Source organism: Equus caballus, chromosome 6 (assembly GCF_041296265.1).
Source record: "Equus caballus isolate H_3958 breed thoroughbred chromosome 6, TB-T2T, whole genome shotgun sequence".
NCBI lineage: Eukaryota > Metazoa > Chordata > Mammalia > Perissodactyla > Equidae > Equus > Equus caballus.
Genome location: NC_091689.1, coordinates 18,447,025 through 18,467,129, shown reverse-complemented (window position 1 = coordinate 18,467,129; position 20,105 = coordinate 18,447,025). Strand labels below are relative to the sequence as shown.

The 20,105-nt window shown below is 49.3% G+C and overlaps 2 protein-coding genes across 4 annotated transcripts in view; both read right to left on the bottom strand.

Annotated features, from left to right (window-relative positions):
* PSMD1 (proteasome 26S subunit, non-ATPase 1) overlaps positions 1-5,076 on the bottom strand; it is a 96,918-nt gene extending 91,842 nt beyond the window's left edge. The window contains exons 1-2 of one of the 2 annotated variants that reach the window (XM_005610697.4): positions 4,856-5,076; positions 347-390 (exon numbers count right to left, since the gene is read on the bottom strand). In XM_005610697.4, the coding sequence (XP_005610754.2) occupies positions 347-390; positions 4,856-4,970 (159 nt within the window). In that variant the 5' untranslated portion in view covers positions 4,971-5,076. Of the gene's footprint in view, positions 1-346; positions 391-4,619; positions 4,830-4,855 lie in introns of those variants that run through there. The other variant, XM_001498019.7, reaches the window with a different exon arrangement.
* Positions 5,077-9,451: 4,375 nt separating this feature from the next.
* On the bottom strand, positions 9,452-19,846 carry LOC100630280 (uncharacterized protein C2orf72). 2 transcript variants are annotated; one of them, XM_023642538.2, is made up of 4 exons: positions 19,185-19,846; positions 16,137-16,250; positions 12,549-12,584; positions 9,733-12,415 (listed from the first exon to the last, which is right to left on the bottom strand). In XM_023642538.2, exons 1-3 carry the CDS (start codon positions 19,771-19,773, stop codon positions 12,580-12,582), a joined length of 708 nt encoding a protein of 235 aa, XP_023498306.2. In that variant the 5' UTR covers positions 19,774-19,846; the 3' UTR covers positions 9,733-12,415; positions 12,549-12,579. The 2 variants fall into 2 exon arrangements, with proteins under 2 accessions (XP_023498305.2, XP_023498306.2); XM_023642537.2 differs by lacking the exon at positions 12,549-12,584 and having other exon boundaries at positions 9,452-12,415; positions 19,185-19,835.
* Positions 19,847-20,105: the final 259 nt, after the last annotated feature.

Sequence of the window (20,105 nt, the reverse complement as noted above, 5' to 3'; positions counted from 1 at the left end):
AGGTGTCTAAAGCAACTTGAAGTATATTTCAAATTTTTTTCAATGGAAAATAATTTTAAAATATGTGACACAGAAGAAACAATTTTTTGTGCTTTCTGTTGATAAAGAAACTGGTGGAGGGGGTGTTCGGGTGCCACACTGAGGTTTATCTGTCTTATCTTTGTTCAACTCTAGGAAAACCAAACGCTGTTGCCAAAATTCTGTCCTCTGGGGCTAGATTTCAATAACAGGCTATAGGCTGGGTAGGATGGCTATTTTAAATGATGCAAGATATACAGATATCACTAAATTCAAAGAGTTTCACAGTATTCATATTAAGCCCAGTTAATTTTTCTTCAATTCATACCTTAAGCTGTGGTTCTTCTTCATCCAGAAGAGAAATAATTCCAGCTATAAAACAAAAGGTGTATCATGATTATGAAATATATGCTAAGACAGAAACTAACACTTAGTCAAAAATATGTGATGGTTGGACAAAATAAGTATTTTCTGAGGGGTGACTTCATTAGAGGAATGATTATTTTTCTTTAAACTGTAAAGGTCTATATTCCAAAGTTTAAGAATTAACCACGTTATAAAACTCTCCTGACACCACATACATCACATTATTTGCCTAATTCAACGGTTTTCAAAGCCTGGTCCCTGGACCAATAGTATTAGCATTACCTGGGAACTTGTTAAAGATGCACATTCTTGGCCCCATCCCAGATCTACTGACTCAGAAATTGTGGAGATAGGGTCCAGTACGGGAGCCACAAGCTTTCCCTGTGATACTGATGCTCACCATAGTTTGAGAATCACTGGCCTACTTTACTGACCAAAATGGGAAACTTTCCCACACAATTTTAGAATAAAATTATTCACAACCAACAGTTAAACAGTATTTCAATTATTTCAAGATGCCTAAATTAAGGCACCTCCTTCATATCACAAGTAACCTAGAAGGCTTTGCTAAATGATGAGCAATCTTGTTCTGACTTCCATTACGCAAGCACAGTGTTCCCCGTATGACCTCAAGGTGTTAGTACTAATACTGGAGAGTAAAGGAAACAACTGTCCTCTCCAAAAGATGCACCTTGAAACACAGTCATTTGTCAAAGGGATTATTACAAAAAAGGAGAAATTACTGGCCTTAAACCATAAAGGAAACTATATCTGTCTCTCAGATAAATGTTTTCCATGTAGGTCTTAAATCTGTTCTGGAACACTGAGTTGAAAGTGTGATTTGATTAAAAAGTGTCAAGGCAACTTTACTTAGGAGATGTAGCTATTTCTAACTGATAAGTGTAGGTCTCCCAAATAGTTCAGCAGTCTTCAGCCAGCCACACAGTAAAGGATACAAAATTTAGCAAACAAAACTATGTCATGGTGCATACTACTATTCTAAAATCACAAAAGCAGATTAAAAAAACTTCTTGGTACTCTAGGTTGGCATGACAAGTTCAGAAGAGAGAGGCTGAATTGATAGCACAGAGAGAACACAAATTAAAGAAGGCAATCAATAAGGAGGGGAGGGATGTCATGAACTAGTGATGTGGAATAGCTGATAGACAAGAATGCTTTAAATGCAGAACAGATCATAAATCTCAGAACACTTCATCAAAATAAAAAGGCTACCCATTCCCTATCATGAATCAAAAGCGTTTGAACTGCTTTTACCAAAAGAAATGATGGATATTTATACTCTCTTGTGTGGTTTCACTTAGGAGTAAATTGTTACATGGTTGTCCTGGCTTAGAAATAAACCCTTTGTGCATGAAACACAACTAAACCAAATACTCTACACTCCATACATAAATATTTCCCATCTTAAAAACAAAACAGAACACTCCTTTGGTTAAGGAGGGTAGGGGACAGGGAATGGGGATGGTTTAAGGATAAAAAATCTCTTACGCCATAATAGGAAGTCAGCAGATATTATCTAAAATTGTTGAATCAAGTTTTAGCAATATTTGGATATTATTTATGAATATGGAGGTATGCTTCAGAAGAAACAGCTTACAAGCTGAAAATGGATGTCTCTGAGGATGAGGAAGGGAGGAAAAAAGAATAGGAAACTATTGTTTTAAAGCTTTCTAACATGGGGGCCGGCCCCATGGCCAAGTGGTTGAGTTCGTGCGCTCTGCTTCGGCAGCCCAGGGTTTTGCTGGTTCGGATCCTAGGCACGGACATGTCACCGCTTGTTAGGCCAAGTTGAGGCGGGGTCCCACATGCCACAACTGGAAGGACCCACAACTAAGATATACAACTAAATACTGAGGGGATTTGGGGAGAAAAAGCAGGAAAAAAAAGATTTTAAAGGTTTCTAGCATAATTTAGGCACATAAAGGAAAATTATGTTAAAAAAAAACAAAAACCCACTCAATTTCACATCTCCCTACTGCAACTACCTCTCTCTCTCTCCACTCCCTTTCAAAGTCAAATCTCTTAATAAACTTAACAGTACACGATGACCTCTTATTCACCACTGTGTTCTTAGTACCTAGCAAGTGCCTGATGAATAAATGAACGCAGAATCACCAGAACCATGACGCTAGCCTGTTTAGCACCTGGGACAGATCCTAAGCCAATGTGAGCCAAAGGACAGGAAATAAAGTGACAAAAGATTTGGAGCAGAAGCTGATAAGTAACCCAGTAAAAGGAACAAATTATAGCAACAAATACACACTCTACTATCACCACAAAGTCTCAGGATAGGACCTCAAAAATTATTACTCCTGCCACTCTCAATAGGTTTAAATTCTATTATATTCCCACCACATGCTTTTTCAGTCTCTACTTAAAATACTCTAGGGACCAACTTATTGATTTAATTGACAGATTTCTTCATTCAAGACATACTTTTGAACTTCTGCCATCTGCTTGGCAGTGTTCTAAGAATTATGGAAAAAAACAAGTTTCCCGCCCAAAATTCTACCAGAGACAAAGATAGCAATCAGGCAAATAAAGTAATTACAGCACCATAATGAAGGGAGAAAGAGAGGCAGCATGTTTAATAGAATGATCAGGAAGACTAACAGTTGAGCTGAGACTAAAGATTGACAAGCTAACAGAAAACTGGAGGAAAAGGAGTCTAGAAAGAGGGAATAACATGTGCAAGGGCCCTAGGCAGGAGAGAAATCGACATATTCAAGGAATCGAAAGAAGGCCAGTGTGATCAGGGTGTAGTGAGTGGGAAGAGAGGACAGAGCAGGGCAGGAAGGAGATCATGGTGCTCTTCCGTTAAGAGTCTGGATTTTATTCTAAACATAATGGAAAGCATTGGAGGATTTTAAGCAAAAGAATGACACTATGTGATTAACGTTTTAAAAAGAATACTCTGACTACAACAAGAATAGACTGTACGGAGATAATGGTGGAAAAATAGTCCTTAGGCTGTTACAATAACCCAGGCCAGAGTTGAACGTGGTTTGGGCTAAGCAGCAGCAGTGGTAACGAATGGATGTGAGACAGAATGAGGCCTATGCTTACAGGTGGCAAGAAAGTGCTTGTTTCATCTTTAAAGAGCTCTGACAGAAAAACCTCTTCCTTATATTGAACTAAAATTCATCTCCCAATCGTTTGTATCTCTTGGGTACAAAAGTCTAATTCAAAGTACAGGTGGACAGCTCTTCAAATCTCTGAAAATAACTATTACATTCCCCAGCATCTCCACAAATTCCAAGCAATCTTCGTGAAAACATGGTTTGGCGCTCTTTACAAGGACAAGTTACAGTCTTCTGATCACCAGCTTGTTTCCAACAAAACAGCAGTGGGACAAGTGAACAGCAAAACAGGCCGAGAAAAGGGTGTGTAAGCAGGCAAGAAAAAAAGCGGCAGGGCTGTGGACAGCTATATGCAAAGCAATCTGCGGGGAGGGGGGCTTAAAAATCTCCACTGGAAACTGGACTTCTAGAGCTCATCCCATTCCAAATGTCACTAGAGGAATCTACGTATACCATGGTTTAGCGCCTGAAACCTGCTCCACACACCCACGACTCCTGAAAAGTCATTTACTGAGCCCCCAGCCTCAAAACCAGCGGTTGATTCTCAGTACGATGCTGCCTTCAGGCATTATACCGTCTTCACCCGACACAAAAGTTCTCTGGATGCTTTAGCTGAATACCCGCGGAATAGACCCAGAAACGCCCCGCTCCAATCTAATGTCAGATCTCCCTCTAAGGAGGACGGAGCCGGGCCAGGTCCAGAAGCACTTATGGAGCAGTTAGGCGGCCTCACTGTCCGACTGCACAGGGGGACCATCCCATCCCGGCCACCTGCGGGGAAGGACTGCGATCGAACAGCCCCACAGGGCCAACGCCGGGAGCCACAGAATTAAGGAAAGCCCTCGAGGTCGGAGAGGAGCCCGGGAAGCCCCTCGGTTCGGGCACGGGGGTGTGGCTGGGAGGGATGCCGGGCCGGCCGACCCTGCGCCATGGCCCCAAGCCGGAGGGAGTCGCGGACTCGCAAAGAGGAGAAGCCCGGCCGGGCTGCCAGCCCCCAGCCCAGGGGGCGGCCTCGGGCAGCGGGCGGCGCGCAGGCCGGCGCTCCGCCGGGTGGTGCTCAGTCACCGGCCCTGACTCAGCTAAAAGCCGGCGCGGCGGCTCCTCCCTCTCGGCGCCCGCGGCGGCCGAACTCACCGGCTGAGGTGATCATGGCTGCGCCCCGCACTCGCCCACCCGCTCGCTCGCCGCGCCGGCCGCCCCGCGGATCTGTCAGCACTGGGCCCGCTAGCTCCGCCGCGCCTCCTCGCTCCCCGGGTGCGCTGCTCAGTCAGTCGCCTCCTCAGGCCGCCGGCTCGCTTCTCTCCCAGGACCCCGCCCGCCCCGGGGCTGCCCGCCGCCCCGCCCGACGCCCTGCGCCAATTCTCCCCTACCTGGGTCTTCCGCGCCGCCCCAGCCCGCGCAGAAAGGGGCACGGAGAGCTCCATTGTTTTCTCTAACCCTCCTAGAGGTCAGCGCCTCCACGGGGGAGGAGACACTCGTCCACATCCGGGATCAGGCTTTAGATTAGCCACCCCTCGAGAGAGGCCCCCACCGTCACCCGCCGTTGCGGAGAGAAAGAGTGTGGAGCGGAGGTGCAAGCGGTGCTTGCAGTGCCCCCTGCTGCTTGGGCTGTCTCCCTGCAGCGTCCCTCCTCCCAGCCCTGCCTTCGGGAAAGAGTAGGGCAAAGACCGTTTTCTTACAAAAGTGGTTTTCAGATATTTTAAATAGCAGAGCCCGTCTTCAAAACACACACACACACACCCTTACAGAAATGTTTTATCATAATGAGTCCCTAAATAATCACTGGTTTATAATAAAGTGGAACAATGAAGGCTTTTATTTACATTTGGAATAGTTAATACTGCACGTGGTTTAAAAATCAGAAGTATAAAAAGATATACAGGAGCCTGCCTGGTGGTGCAGTGGTTAAGTTCCCACATTCTGCTTCAGTGGCCCGGGGTTCGCTGGTTTGGATCCCTGGTGCAGACACGGCACCGCTTGTCAAGCCACGGTGTGGTAGGCGTCCCACATAGAAAGCAGAGGAAGATGGGCACGGATGTTAGCTCAGGGCCAGTCTTCCTCAGCAAAAAAAGGAGGATTGGCAGAGATGTTAGCTCAGGGCTAATCTTCCTCAAAAAAAAAAAAATATATATATATATATTGAGCATGTACTCTACCTCTTCTCCCAACGAAAGTGCAGTGCCTTTGAGGGCTCTGGACAAACTGGTGGCTCCTAAAATGTACCCCTGCAGCCCTGCTCGCTCTCCTGAGCACTAGAGTCACACGCCTACCAGATGTCTCTGCTTGACGCTCCTTAAGCCAACGACCTCAAGGTTGCACACACTGTCCACCCCCACCCCAACTTGTGTCTCCTGCCTTGATCTCAGTGTGGTGAATGGCATCCATTAGCTACCGAAGCAGGGCCCTGGGGGCACCCTTGACTGCGCTCACCCAGTTTGCACCAGATCTGGTCTCCTCACTATCTCTCACACCAGCCCGGCTTCCCATCTCTCTCCATTACCCACTAGTCGTCTCCCCCTCTTCTTTCCTGGCTGCCACAGCCTCCAGCAGCCTCGACTTCCTGCTTACTGTCTCACAATTCTCCAGTCCATTCTTCACAGCCAGACAGAGCAACACCAAAAGCAAGGAAGACAGGCTCCTCCAAACTCCTCCAGGCCTTTCACTCAATCCTGCTTACCTTCCATCTTACATCCCACTTCCCTGCCCTGGTGTGCCATGCTCTGGCCCTGTGGACCTGCTGTGGTTCCCAGAGTGGCCATGCCCCCATGTACCTTGTCTCTGACCCTGGTACCTGCTCTTCTCTCTTCAAGGCCCTCTCGCCCTCACTGCTGGCTAACAAGACTTGTCTTGAGTCCCAGTCAAGCAGCACCTCCTCCAAGAAGCCTTCCTTGACTGCTCCACCATGTGTCCCCTTACAGCCTTGACCCCACACAGCTATAATCATGTCTCCCTACCCATGTCCCACTGGACAAGGAACTACTCAAGGGTATGGCTGCATCTTATTCATTTTTCTGTCCCCTGTAGTAACTCGCACAGTGTCGGAACAGATCAGGCACTCAGTAAATGTTGGATAAATCGATGTACATAGGGTCAGTTAGTTATCGGCACAAGACTAGCACTCAGACCTATGTCTCTGAAACCCCTGCCCTCTCTAACACCCTCAGACGAATTCTATTTATTTTCAGAGAAGATTGTAGACATAGTAAAATCACAGAATTCTTACCCACTGCTTTGCTCATAAACAACTATCTGCCTCCAAATTTAGGAGTGACCCAAAACGTCTCAAAGCCCAAACGGGCTGCTGTGGGCTCACACAGGTATGGGCTGGGCCGGGACCCCGTCGGGGCGAGGGGAGGACCCTGGCAGCCAGCGCTTTCTTGGCCAGTGTGCCCAGTAACAGGATGCGGTTCTAAGCTTCTCCAGGAGCATCTCCCCGACCCGCGCGGCGCCCTCTAGTGGTCACAGTGCCCCACCACCACCCCCCGCCGCCCAACCTCCCAGCCTCCTGGCATTTAAGTCCTGGGTCTTAGGAGGGCTCGGTCCTCCTGTCAAGAATGGGGCTTGATTGCTTTTTGAGCTGCGGCGTGATGTCGCCCGAGTCCTGCTGTAGAGGGGGCGGGCCCGCCTGCCTGGCAGCGCTGCTCGCAAGGGGCGGTGCTCTAATCAAGGGCTTGGCAGAGAGGAGCGCTCAATAAACCTCAGCTCTTATGTCACAGGGACTGGCCACGTGGCTGGTGGTTGCTTCACGAACAGCACGCATGCCACATGCTTTTGGAGTAAAAGCATTTATTCGTGGGAGCAGAGATGTGAAACGCAGCCAGTGACATGGGCCTCCCGTGGGTGGGTACTAAGTTGGAGGGAAACACCTGGCCAGGGCTAGAATTGGCCTGCGTGGACTGAGGCACCCGAGGACCCTGGAAGCCATAGGGGACACTGGGCTCTCTTCCCTCTAGGGGCGGTGTCCTGGAGGACAACTCCTATCTTGGGCGACCGGAAGGCTGCCCTGGAAGAGCTGATACTGGAAGCCACTGTTGTCCCCTTGTGTGTGTGTATGTGTGTGGAGGGGGGGCCGTCTGGGATGACCACCCAGCTCCAGGGAAGTGGAGGAGGGGAGCCACAATGAACCCTCAAGACAGGTCTTGTGTGCGTTTCCAGTGTTCTAGATTCTCGCTGTCCCACCCGGTAGCCGCCAGCCACAGGGGCTGTTGAGCTCTTGAAATGCGGCTCATGCAAGCCAGGAACCGATTTTAAATTAAATTAAATTTTATTTCATTGAAATATAAAGACTGATACCCAATTCAGTTATTGAAAAACTTATAAGTATTTCTGGAGCAGTTTGAGGAAATGAATCTATTTTTTTCAACTATAAACTTGAAATTTAAATATAGATCAAATATTTTGGATAAAAATTTAAAATCTGAATTGGAATCTAAGTGTCAGATTCTCACAGGATTTCAAAGATGCAAAACGTCTCAATAAAATTTTTCTATAATTACTATTGAAATAATACTATCTGGGGACATATTGGGCTAAAAAAATACATTGTTAAAATTAATTTCACTTGTTTCTTTTTATCTCTTTCTAATGTAGCTACTAGAAAATCTAAAGCTACATTATGTGCCTGGTGTTATATTTCTCTTTGACAGCGCTGGTCTAGACCCACGCGAGGTCTTGTTCCCTCTCACCTCCCACTCAGGCCTGGCCCTTTGGCCTGCTTCACAGTCTTGCCTGTTCTTCAATGCTGGCCCATGCTGGGCCAGACGAGACGGGAGGCAGAGGCTGAAGGTGAGACCCACTTCTGTAGGAGTGGCTGCCCTGGCAGCCCCGAGTTCTGGAATGAGCAATATACCTGGGACAGTAGGTGGTCAGCGGGAGGGTAGCCTGTGGTTGGGGTAGCCTGTGCTCTGAGGCAACACACTGCTCTGAGAAGACCTCGTTAGCCAGTGAGGGAGAGAAGAAACTCAGGGGACAAGACAAAGACCCAATTTCTGCAGCCAGGATTCAAAATGAGGGCTAGGTCTCAAGGACCAAACTAAGCGCCTAATTCCTCCAAGTAAGTGCAGAGCAGGATAGCAACAAGCTGGACTTAAGACTTGAAATCTAAACTCCTACTGAGGGTCTCTGAATTTCACCAGTCAAGGAACAGGTAGGCGTGGGTCTGCATTTGCAGCAGGCTCCTGAGCTAAAGCTGGGAGCCCTGGCAGGCAGCCGGACAGGGTTCTCACCTTTGCCAAAGCCCTGGCTGCACAGTGGCCCTGGCACCCAGCCCAGCTTTGGACCTGAGCTATCCCACACCCTCGGGGTCAGATTCTCGGATCCCTGTGAACCACGGCATGGCCCAGAGGGGTGGGCTCTGCCTCTGCTCCCAGTTACGCAGGCCCAAATATAACGCAGCAAGAGGGCTCTGGCTCAGGGGCCAAGGGCATCTGAGGGACTTATACAGGGTCCTGGTAATCCACCGTGCCTTGTACCCCATTTCTCCTTGAACTCCAAGATTATGCAAGTGGCAGGCTGCCCAGGCCAAACTCCACGTCTGTCTCAACCCTTGATCCGCTAACAGAAAACCAGGTCAGAAGGGGGTTGCGTAGCCCTTGGGTACAAAACCGGCTTTCTCCACTGTGCTGGCCATGTTTGCCACCCAAACAGGGCAAAGTGCGGGCCTCCTGACCACAGGGAGCCAGCTCTGCAACGAGGTTCTGCTATACTTTGAAACAGAAACTGCGTTCAGGTTAACTTGGCTGTCGTCGACCTTCCCCAGGGAGGCTGGGCCCTAGATTCCCTTCCCTGGGGAAACAGGGGCTTGTTCAGATCACAGGTTTGGGGGCCTCAGCCCCCCCGCCCCTTTGCAAGGTTGCCTTGTTTTTCGTCTGACAACAAAGGGACCCCCTTGTGTGCTAAGTCTTGGAGATAAATACTTTGAAAGGAGAGAAACAGAGACACAAACATTATAAAGGGCTCTCCAGGACTCCAATAAGGCCACTTTATCTTGTTAAACATGCACATGTGCATACAAACACCCCGCCCCCCCCCCCAGTAAATACCAAGCTAAACTCTATCTTTAAAAAAATCTCTTTTTAAATATTTACTTTCCGGCTACATGTTTTTCAATCCCAGTCAATAGGTTTGCAGAGATGTCACCCAGGGTAGGACCAGGGAACTTCCAGGCCAGACTCTTCCAGAGGCTCCCACCATTTGCCCAGATGCCCCGCAAGGAGCACCTTACGAGAATAAAGTGGAAGAGCCATTCTTTTCTGGATGAGACAGCAATGAGGTATTGTTTGGTTTTATTAGATAAAAGGAATTATCGATTCAAGTCAGAAGCACCACAACTACTGCCATATTAGAAAGATTAGTACCCAAGAGTCCAGACTGCGACCTGATGGAAGCCCCTGGCTGATGGCTCCCGGTACCACTGACCTAATCTGGGGCCTCTGCCCTCAGCCAGGCCCACCCCAATCTTCCTGCCTTGTAAGAGTCCTTGGGGAAGAGATCCACCACCAAGGTCATCTATTCCCGCACCTAACTCTTCCGTCTGCTAGAAAACAGCAACTAGACTGTTCCTAAAAGGATGCTGCTTATCTTAGCCATGTCTCAAGGAAGCCAAGATGGGCCCGGAAGGACCTCAGTCCTGTGTTTATCAGTTGGGAGGTAGAACCCAAATCGCAGTAAAGAAAGACCTTCTCTCTTCCACTACTCACAGGAAATACTGAAGGTAATGAAAAGATAATGAGTAAACCACCACTTATACCAGAGACCTGCAAACTCACAGCCCACCAGGACGGGGACCAGGCAGGTGGCGTCTATGAGTGAAGTACAGTAGAGGGGTGGGTGGGTAGGTGGGAGAGGGGCTTAAGTTGGGGGGGAATTTCATCAAAATGGAGATCATGGCACCTTCCATCCTCCACTCTGAAAACTAGCTTTTTTCTGTGCCATCTCCCCAGTCTCAAATATTGGCCATGGACTCAAGTCTTTAAACACAGCAGAGGCTGCTGCCATGTAACTTCTGCCTTAGACCATTTCCTAACCTAAAAAAGCTCTCTCCCCCCACCAAGTAATAAAACTCTAACCAAATTACTACCAAGAGATTAATGGAAAATAGAAAAATATAGCAGCTTCAAAGATACCAGTCTCCCCATTTTCAAACGAAATCAACAGTAATACATTGAGTTCATTCTTGTGCAGATGGAAGTCAGAAGGGTCCTTCTATTGGTGAGACAGCCTTGTATTATTAGAATGACACCTGCTGCCAACCAACCCCAAGTAAGATGTCATCCTACCTATCCTCATACTAAGAAGGATCAGACTCCCTATTATAGAGAATAAATTGAGTCATCGAGCAGGGACGGCTCCTCCTTAAATATCATAGAGCCCCTCAGCCACAGGTTTTCCATTCCTGCTTTTGGCACCATCACAGAGAGAGCTGAAATAACAAGTGGAAGTTATCCAGCACCTCGCAGAGCACGGGGCACATAGTAGGCACAATTGCATGTCTGCTGAGTGAATTATGCATGAATGAATGAATTTAGCTACTGCTCTTAGATGGGGCTTCCTCCTAGGGAACATTAGGAGCTGTCCCTACCATTCCGAAGACTGGATTTCTCCAGGGGCAGGAGAGAAAGACAAGGGAGGTAATGCAGCGTTCCCTCTACAAGCAAACAGATGGCCTTCCTCGCTTTTAGAGGACACTACTGACCCTGTCTGACTCAGAGGAAAAAGGATTCAGGACCCTGGCACCTCTGGGCTGGGTCTGCTTTGACCTTGGGTTAGGCCCTGAGATGGAGAGCAAGTCTTATGCCCTTGTAATCCACATTCCTAACTTTCCTTCTGTTTGGTGCTGTGGGCCATTCCCAGCATCCTTATTCTCAAAGGACTTGGCAGAGTAAGTCAAGGTCAACACGAGGAAGAAAGGGCCCTTTCTTCTCAGGGGCATGCAAGGCTATTTCTGTCCTGGGTCTGCAGCATACAGACCTTCTTGGCTCTAGCACAAGAGTGCCTGTATAGGCTTTATTCTGGCCTGTTATGGAAGCCAAGGTCCCAGGAAGCCCAACCCTCCCTGCTCTGGGAATCTCTTCCTAGAAATTGAGAGGGGGAAGAAAGTGGCTCATCCAGTTTTTCAAAGGTGCCAAGATTGGCAGTTTCAGTGGAACAGTTCTGTGTTGTTGGAGATTGTCCTGCACATTGTGAGATGCCACTAAATGCCAGGGGTGCCCCACAATCACAATAACCCTTCCAACACACACGTGTGCACACACACACATTTCCAATGCTGCCTGGAGGGATAGCCTGGCCCCTGGCGGAGAGCCACTGGGCTGGTAGCACCCTCATGAGTTTGAGAAACAAAAGCCCCAAAGGTTGAGTGACAGGTTGAGGCCACACACCTCCAGATCTGACAACTTCTGGTCCAGAGTTCTTCCAGCTGCACTTGAAATGATGGATGCTCATGCAAACAACCACGGGATGCTACAGCACCACAGAGTCTCAAGTACATGGCCATCTGTCTCAATGGCATAGAGAAACTGAGGCACAGAGAGAAAAAATAACCTCAGTGTGACCAGAGAATGAGCAAATGCAAGGTAGGGGGCAGGTTCCCAGAGGATACGTTTTTCTAGGTCCCACTTAGCTTAGTAAGTCCTCAGCCTAGCAGGTCACTGTCAGGGTGGCAGCCCCTAGCAGGTGAGACCTTTGTAGTTACTACCATGCCAAGGTCAACATGGAGGCACGGGGGCTCAGTGAGAAGGAGCCAGCCTCCAGTCTCCAGGTTAGAGGTGGGGCAGCCCAGGGGTCCAGCCTTCATCTTGAGTCTTCAGCAGGCTCAGTGGGACTGTGGACAGCTCCATCACAGGCTCTCGACCCCTTTTCAGGATCCTCACAGTCTCCGTTGGGAAATATGGCTGTCAGAGCCATCTCCTCCTCAGGGTCTCGGAAGTTATCTGGAACACAAGAGAAGGAGTTACCCAATCAGAAAAGGTTTATGAGTGAGCAAGCTAGCAACGAAAGGGAAGTAGTTGGTCCCAGTGACTATCTACTTGAAAAACAAAACAAAAACCTTGAAAATGTACATACCCTTTGACCCAGCAATTCCACTTCTAGGATTTTATCCTAAGGAAATAATTAGGAATAATTAGTGGAGCTGCTGCAGCCATCTTGCTAGCAGCCTGAGGATGAAACGACATGGCGGACGGCCCAGCAGAGAGAAGGACAGAACCTGGGTCCTTGATGGAGTCACTGGGCCCCTGAATCAACCAGCCCTGAAGCTGACTCCACCTCTAGACTGTCTTTTAGGTGAGATAATGAATTCCCTTGCTGCTTATGCTGGTTTGAGTCATGGTTTCTTCTTTCTTTCTTTCTTCTTTTTTTTTTTTTTTTTTGGTGAGGAAGATTGGCCCTGAGCTAACATCTGTGTCAATCTTCCTCTATTTTGTATATGGGACACCGCCACAGCATACACGGTTTGATGAGCTGTATGTAGGTCCATGCCCAGGATCCAAACCTGCAAACTCTGGGCCACTGAAGCAGAGCATGTGAACTTAACCACTATGCCACCAGACTGGCCCCGAGTCATGGTTTCTTTACCTGCAGCTAAATGCTAACCAATTTGAAGTTCAACAAAGGGATTGGCTGAGGAAACTCTGGCTTGCTCCCGAGGGGATTCAGGCTTAAAAATGATGCATAAAATCCCATAGAACCAAACACACACAAATAAGTACACGTAAAATTGGAAATCTGAATAAGACCTGTGGATCGTTTCAATGTCAATATCCAGTTGTGATATTATCCTATAGTTTTGCGAGATGTTACCATTGGGGGAAACTGGGCAAAGTGTACACAGATCTCTTTGTGTGATTTCTTACAACTGCAAGTGATTTACAACTATCCCCCAAAAAAGATAAAAGATGTTGCTGACACATAATTATTGCTGTGGAATATTGCACAGTCACAATGTCATTGAGGAAGAAAGCAGATTCCCTAACAGTATGTATAAATGTATGTACGTATCTGTAACCCCATACTCATTATATATATTATAAATGTATATGTATAGTCCCTAAATGCAATTTTCATCTTAGCACATTCACTTCTACATTAAATTAAACAATTTGTTATATGCTACAGAGAGGGAAGTTATCCAAGATTTGCACACAATTTTTTGATTCCTTTGCTTTATTTTTTCCCTTTAGTTTCCAGAGACATCCAAAATCTTGACGGAGAGGTGGAAGTGAACAGTTTTGCAATTAAATATTTTAAATATCTGATGCATTTTGCAGATGATCTGTGTGTTATACACAAGTGAATTTATTAAAATTTAAATAGCACAAGGAGATATAGATAGACAGACAGATAGACTGGTCTAGCCCAAAATACGGATTGTAGTTACCTCCGAGTGATGGAATTATATGAATGATTTTTAATAGTTGTTTTCCTTCTTTTAATTTTTGGAGCTTTTAACTGTGATAGGCAGAATTCTAAGACGGCCCTCAAGATTCCCACCTCTTGGTGTCCTCAGCCTGTATAATCCCTCCCTTGAGTGTGGGTGGGATCTGTGAATATGATGCGATGGTCACTCCCTTGATTTGGGTACCATACATGACAAGGGAGACGATGGATCGTCACTCCCGTGACTAAGTTACATCATAGGAGACAGGAGATTCTCCTGCTGTTTGAACGGGCAGCTGCCGTGTTGTGAGAGGGCTGTGAGAGGATGGAACTGTGAGGCCTCTTGGAGCAGAGAGCAGCCCCGGCTGCCAGCCAGTAAGAAGGCAGGAACCTCAGTCCTATAGCAGCACAGAAATGAATTCTGCCAACAACCATGTGAGCCTGAAGGAGGACTCAGGCCCCATCAAGGCCCGGCTGACACCTTGATGCAGCTTTGAGACCCGGAGCAGAAGGCCCAGCTAAGCTGTGCCCAGACACCAGATCCACGGAAAGTGTGAGAGAATAAATGTGTGTTGTTTTAAGCTGCTCAGTTTGGGTAACTTGTTACGCAGCAATAGAAGACTGATACATCAACTAATGACTTTTTTAAAAATAAGGGACACAATAAAAGTTTATTTTAACACACTGCCCACTGTTTCTGTAAGAAAGCTATAGCGTTCAGCACACTTTGGAGGGGTGGCATGTACATTCAGCTGGTGACAACCTGCTCCCCGGGTACTTTCTCTCTCTGTCAAGATAGCCTACATGCCCACTGACCTCACAGAGCTGTCTTCCCTTCTCCTTCTCTCTCGCCCCCACTTAGCGGCCTGATGATTCTAGCCTAGAAACAGCTCCTGGCTGACTTCCCACCTCTCCATTCCAACACTGCCCTGGTTGGGTCCAGGCTGCCCATCGTTCCTTCTGAGACTATGCAGTCCCCTCCTAGCTAGGCTCTGTCCACCTGTGGTCTCTCCCTGCTCCTGCAATCCTGTCACCTCTCAGAACATACCCCTAAGCTTGACACCCTGCTCAGAAATCATCAGTGGCTCACTACAATACCCTGGCCCCTGGCCCCATAAGACATTAACCACAACCCTGCTCAGAACGAGCCTAACATGCTATCTTTAGCTTGCAGGAAACCACAAAGAAAGTAAGGAGAAGATGGATGATCAAAACCAGGCCAAATCGGTTGAAGGCAACATGGCAGTCTGACTTGACCTGACATAGACCCCACAACTTACTATGTGCTCATTGTAATACATCATCATATTATAGAACACACCCACCGACGCCATGACAGTCTACAACAGCCATGGAAATAGCAGGATATAACCAAATAAGGAAAGAAAAGAGGTGGCACCCCTGCTTCCCAGAAAAGCCTGCCCACTTTCCCAGACAACTGTGACTATTCCTCCGCTTCTTTACCTAGACCCCTTGTAACAGCTGCTGAGTCGCCCCAGGAGCTGAGAAGTTGACTTGTGAACTTAGTTCCCACTTCTCCATTCTTTGGCCATTGAATAAAGCTAGTGCTATTGAATGCTCAACTTTGGTTTTGTTTCAAATCAGAGACACTGAACGGGAAAGAACCCTCCAGGCAAGGGACGGATTGTGGGTATGAGGCCCACCTATGGGCCTCGGAGCTCCTCTGAGTATGGGTTGGGGGTCCCACTGGAGTGACGTGAAATTGGTAACAACCATTCCTGAGAGATTTAGGTCCAGGGCCCTGAATTGGCCCCAATTTTTCTCTTCAGCCTCAGCCCTCACTAGTCTCTTTCTGGGCCTCATCCCAGGGTATTCTTGACAGGGGCCCCTTTTCTGAGCATGAGATCATGCAGTCAAGCCTTTGTTCATGTCACTGTTTCTCCAGGTCTTCCCACTTCACCTCAGAAAAGCCCCAACCCCAGTTCAAATGTCACTTGCTTCGTGATACTCCCAGGATCCTCAGGGGAAGATGGAATGTGTTTGGTTCCATGCGTCCCACCACACACCAGGCTGACACCTGCATCACAGCCCCGCCCACACCGCCTTCATTAATCAGACTCCTGGGGCCACAGCCCTGCTGACCCAGCCTGTGTGCTGGCTGCCTGATGACAGGAGCACCTCACATTGCTCATCCGGCACAAGGCAAGTGTTTCATGGATGTTGGTCCACTCTATCCCCAAGGTCCCTGTGTGCATGTTACCCCTCCCATAATCCCAAGCACCAGGGTCCAGGAGGTCAGGAAGGGGACACACTCACCCTGAGCTGGGCCACTGGGGGAGATGGCATCTGGGTCCTTCCCCCGGCTCCAAGGACCCAAGGAAAAGCAGGCCAGCAGTGCCAGCAGGCCCGGTCTCTCCCAGGCTCCTTCCGCTAGAAAGAACACCAAGTCCCAGAGGCAGCAGGTCAGACGGTGCTTGACACGACTGAGAGATTTTCTGTTTAGTAAACCAAGAGCTGCAACTGCCAACTGCCCTACTTTCAACAGTCTGATTAAAAAACCAAAGATTCTGATGTACAAAAGGGGGTGAGGTTTTGTACTTAAAATAGAATAACAACAACAAAAAGATTGCTCTCTATATAGTGACTTACTTAATCCTCACAAAAACCCTACTACTATGTAGGTACCACGTTGGGAAAACCATAGTAACAAAAAAGACATGAAATTATGTGCAATTACACAGCACCAAAGAAAGTACTCAGAGAGCAGTAATTTGCCCCTGATTTTTAGTTCAAACTATTTCTTAACAGAAATAGATTGAATCTTTTTAGATAATCACACACAAAATAATTACATGTTGATTCTGGTTTCCTCATTATGGTACCACCTCAGTTATCTGGAGATCACTCAAGAGCCCCCAAATTCTGGAATCAGGTCAACTGGAGCAAAGTTTAAAAAAAAAGGAAGACTCTGAGAAGCCCAAACACAGAATATCCTGGTTCATAATTCTTTACTCGGGGTTTATTTACTCCTAATTTGCATCCAATCCTAACAAGACTAGATTCTTAGTTTTTCAATCCAAAGGCAAGTGGGTTAGGCATAAATTGGATCAAAGGACACTGCCAAGAGGCAGGCAACCTAAAATATAAGACTAGCTATCAGGCATGGAGCAAAAAGACTGGAAAACTTAAAAAAAAAAAAAATAGCCATAACTGCTAGCAAAACCTTAGCAACACGAATCCCTTTGGTGTGATGTGAGGGTCATGGTGCAGCCCACCTCAAGAGCCCCAAAGAAATCAGTGGATGTTGAATTATAATTACATTCATGACCTTGAGCCACAAATGAAAGGTTTCATGTTGTTCAGTATGCTTTTATAAAAGTAGAAGCGAGTTTAACAAGTGGAGAATGATTCCCTTGCAAAATGTTAAAATTTCCTAAGTGTTAGGGATTAAAAGGAGGCACAGATTCTGCATGCCAGGCAGGGTGTTGGGAAATGGGAATAGAGTCATGCGCCGCGTAACGATGTTCTGGTCAACCACATCGCATATAACGACAGTGGTCCCATAAGATTAGCACCATGGAGTCTACATATGTAGTAGCCTATAACACCTAGGCTTGTGTAAGTACACTCTGTGATGTTCACACGACAAGAAATTGCCTAATGATGCATTTCTCAGAACATATCCCTGTCGTTAAGCGACGCATGACTGTACAATGCTGATGGAACTCACAAATGAAAGTGACAAAACCATGGGGTAAGAGCTTAGAGGGCAGCAGCGGGTTCTGGGATTTCACTTGTGAACCTGCAAACAGGAATGGGGAGGGTCATGGAAGGCTTCCTGGAGGAGGAAGTCCAGTTCTGGAAATGAGATGGGATTGGTCAGGCAAAGAGGAGCATGGAGGAAAAAGATTTTCATTCCGAGGCAACTGCAATGTGTACAAAAGCTTAGGAGGCCAGAGCAAGCTTGGCTCTGGGGAATTAAAAGTTGTTCCTTGGGAATGGGAGCCAACTAGGAGATTAAGGGCTCAGAGAATTTCCCAGGCACCAGTTCATTAGGGGGCAGAAAATTTTCCCCCTTGGGGCCAGATCAGCAAAGGGCCTGGCATCAACAATCAGACGGACAATCCACCTCGAGCTATTCCTGAGGTCTTTCAGGATGCTGGTTGTTGAGTTTCAAATTTAGCCAGCTTCCTTACAGACTCCACAGAAGGGTGTTGAGGGCTAGGAGGGAGAGGTTAGGACATTCTCCACAGCTTGACAGGGATGGCCTTCCCCCAGGCAGGCCAGACTGGCAGGTGGGTCTGTGACATCAGAGGTACCAGGCCTCCTGGCTGGAAAAGGCTCCCCTGCAAGTCTGGCATCTCCCATTTGCTGTTAACACATCAATGCCTCAGGGAGGTAGAATACAGCTTCTGTCTTCATTAACTCTTTAGCGAGAAGAGCTGGCAGAGCTTGGAGGCGGGGCTGGTGCTGACAGTGGGGGCGGGGAGGGAGCGGGGAGGGAGCTGGGAGGGTAAAGAACGCTCCTGCATCTCCCACTTTTGCCAGATCCAGCTACACTTGAAGTTCATATTCTAATCCTGGGACACTGGAAAGCTCCTGTAAAACCTGTGTACCAGGATGCAGGAGATTCTGACCCTTCTGCTGATGGCAGCAGTCACAGGGGCTGGAAAAAGATCCTCACTCCCCTCCCCACACTTTAGGAGAGTGTGACGGAAAAGGTGGTCTCAGCAGACCATGGGGGAGGGAGGGAGACACAGCAGTGGGTACACAACCAGGTGGGTAACCAAGAAGGACCTGAAAACTCTGTGCCCTCAGCCCCTCCAACCCTTTCCTCTAAGTCCTCTAAGCATCTAAGTCCCTCTAAGTCCCTGGTATCTGTTCCTTGCCTTCTTCCTCCCCTCGGCACTTCCACAATGAGCCTCCACCGTCGCATCCTAGAAGTTCCGGGCACCCCCAACTCCCTAGTCCCAGTTCTGCCCCTCTCCCATGGCAAAACTTGCGCATCCCAAGACTTTCGCCTCTCCTTACCTTCCTGCCCCTCGCCTCTGTCTGGCTCCCAGATCTTGCCCAGCCCAGTCCCACCCTTCTCTCCACCAGCCTCCCCCCGCCTTCTGCACGTCCCCTCGGCTTTCCTAAGCCCTTGCATCTCCCATGCACTCCAGATCTTCCCGGGACAGGCTCGACCCCTTGCCCAGATCCTGCTGCGCACTAGCTGGGAGGCCCAGTGCTAGGCAACTCCCCTCTCTGGGCCTCAGTTTACTTCGGTGCACAACGAGGGGCGCTGGCCTAAAGAGTTCCAACTTGAGGGCCTTCCCCCAGCCGCCGCCCGCCCGCGCCTTCCCGGGCCTCGCGCCCCCTCACCTGGTCGCGCGGGCCCGACGGCTTGCAGCGCCCTGCAGGCGGCCGCCTGGACGGCCAGGCAGGAGGCCGGGCGGCCGGGACAGTAGACGGCCGCCTGCACCGGGCCCCCAGCCTGGCGGCCGAAGACGGCGCGCAGCAGCGCCTCCAGCAGCCGCAACCCCGGCGCCACCGCGTCCTCGGGCCCGGCCTCGGCCACCAGCACCCCGACCAGCGCCGCGCCAGCCCGCCGCCGGCCGCGCACGTCCCGCAGCATCTCCCGCAGGCGGCGCCGCGGCTCCCGGGCGGCCAGCGACGCGGCGCGGCACAGCACGAAGACGAGCGGCGAGCGGATGGCGCGCGTCTCCGCCGTCCCGGGCGCCCTCCGCGCCCCCGGCGCCCTGGGCCCCGCGCGCTCGGCCGCCGCGCCCCCCGGCTGGCCGGCCGCCGGCTCGGCGGGGAACAGCGCCCGGGCGAAGTCGCGCAGCTGCGCGCGGCTCTGCTCGCGCTCCCACAGCTCGCCCACCAGCAGCACCTGACCGCGGCCGCCCGCCGCCTCCACCAGCGCCTGGAAGGGCGGCTCGGCCGGGCGCGCCTCCAGCTCCCGCTCCATGCTCGCCGCCGCCCTGCCGCGCCGGCTGCCGGCCTCTCCCGGCGGCGGCGCCCGGGTCCCGGAGGACACGCCCCCGAGGGCTGCGCCCCGCCCGACCCCCGCGTCCTCTGAGGGTGGCGCCCCCCGCAGCCCTTCTGGCAGACTCGGGGAAATTGCCCTGTGGCCGTTCGTCCATCCATCCATCCGTCCATCCATCCAGCCAGCCAGCCAACAAACGCTTATTGAGCACCTACTAGGTACAGAGCAGCCGAAGGTGGAGGAAGACAGAATTATTATGTGAACAAATATACTGTCACAAATGAGCTCGGTTTGAGACCTGAAGCAGGTATTTC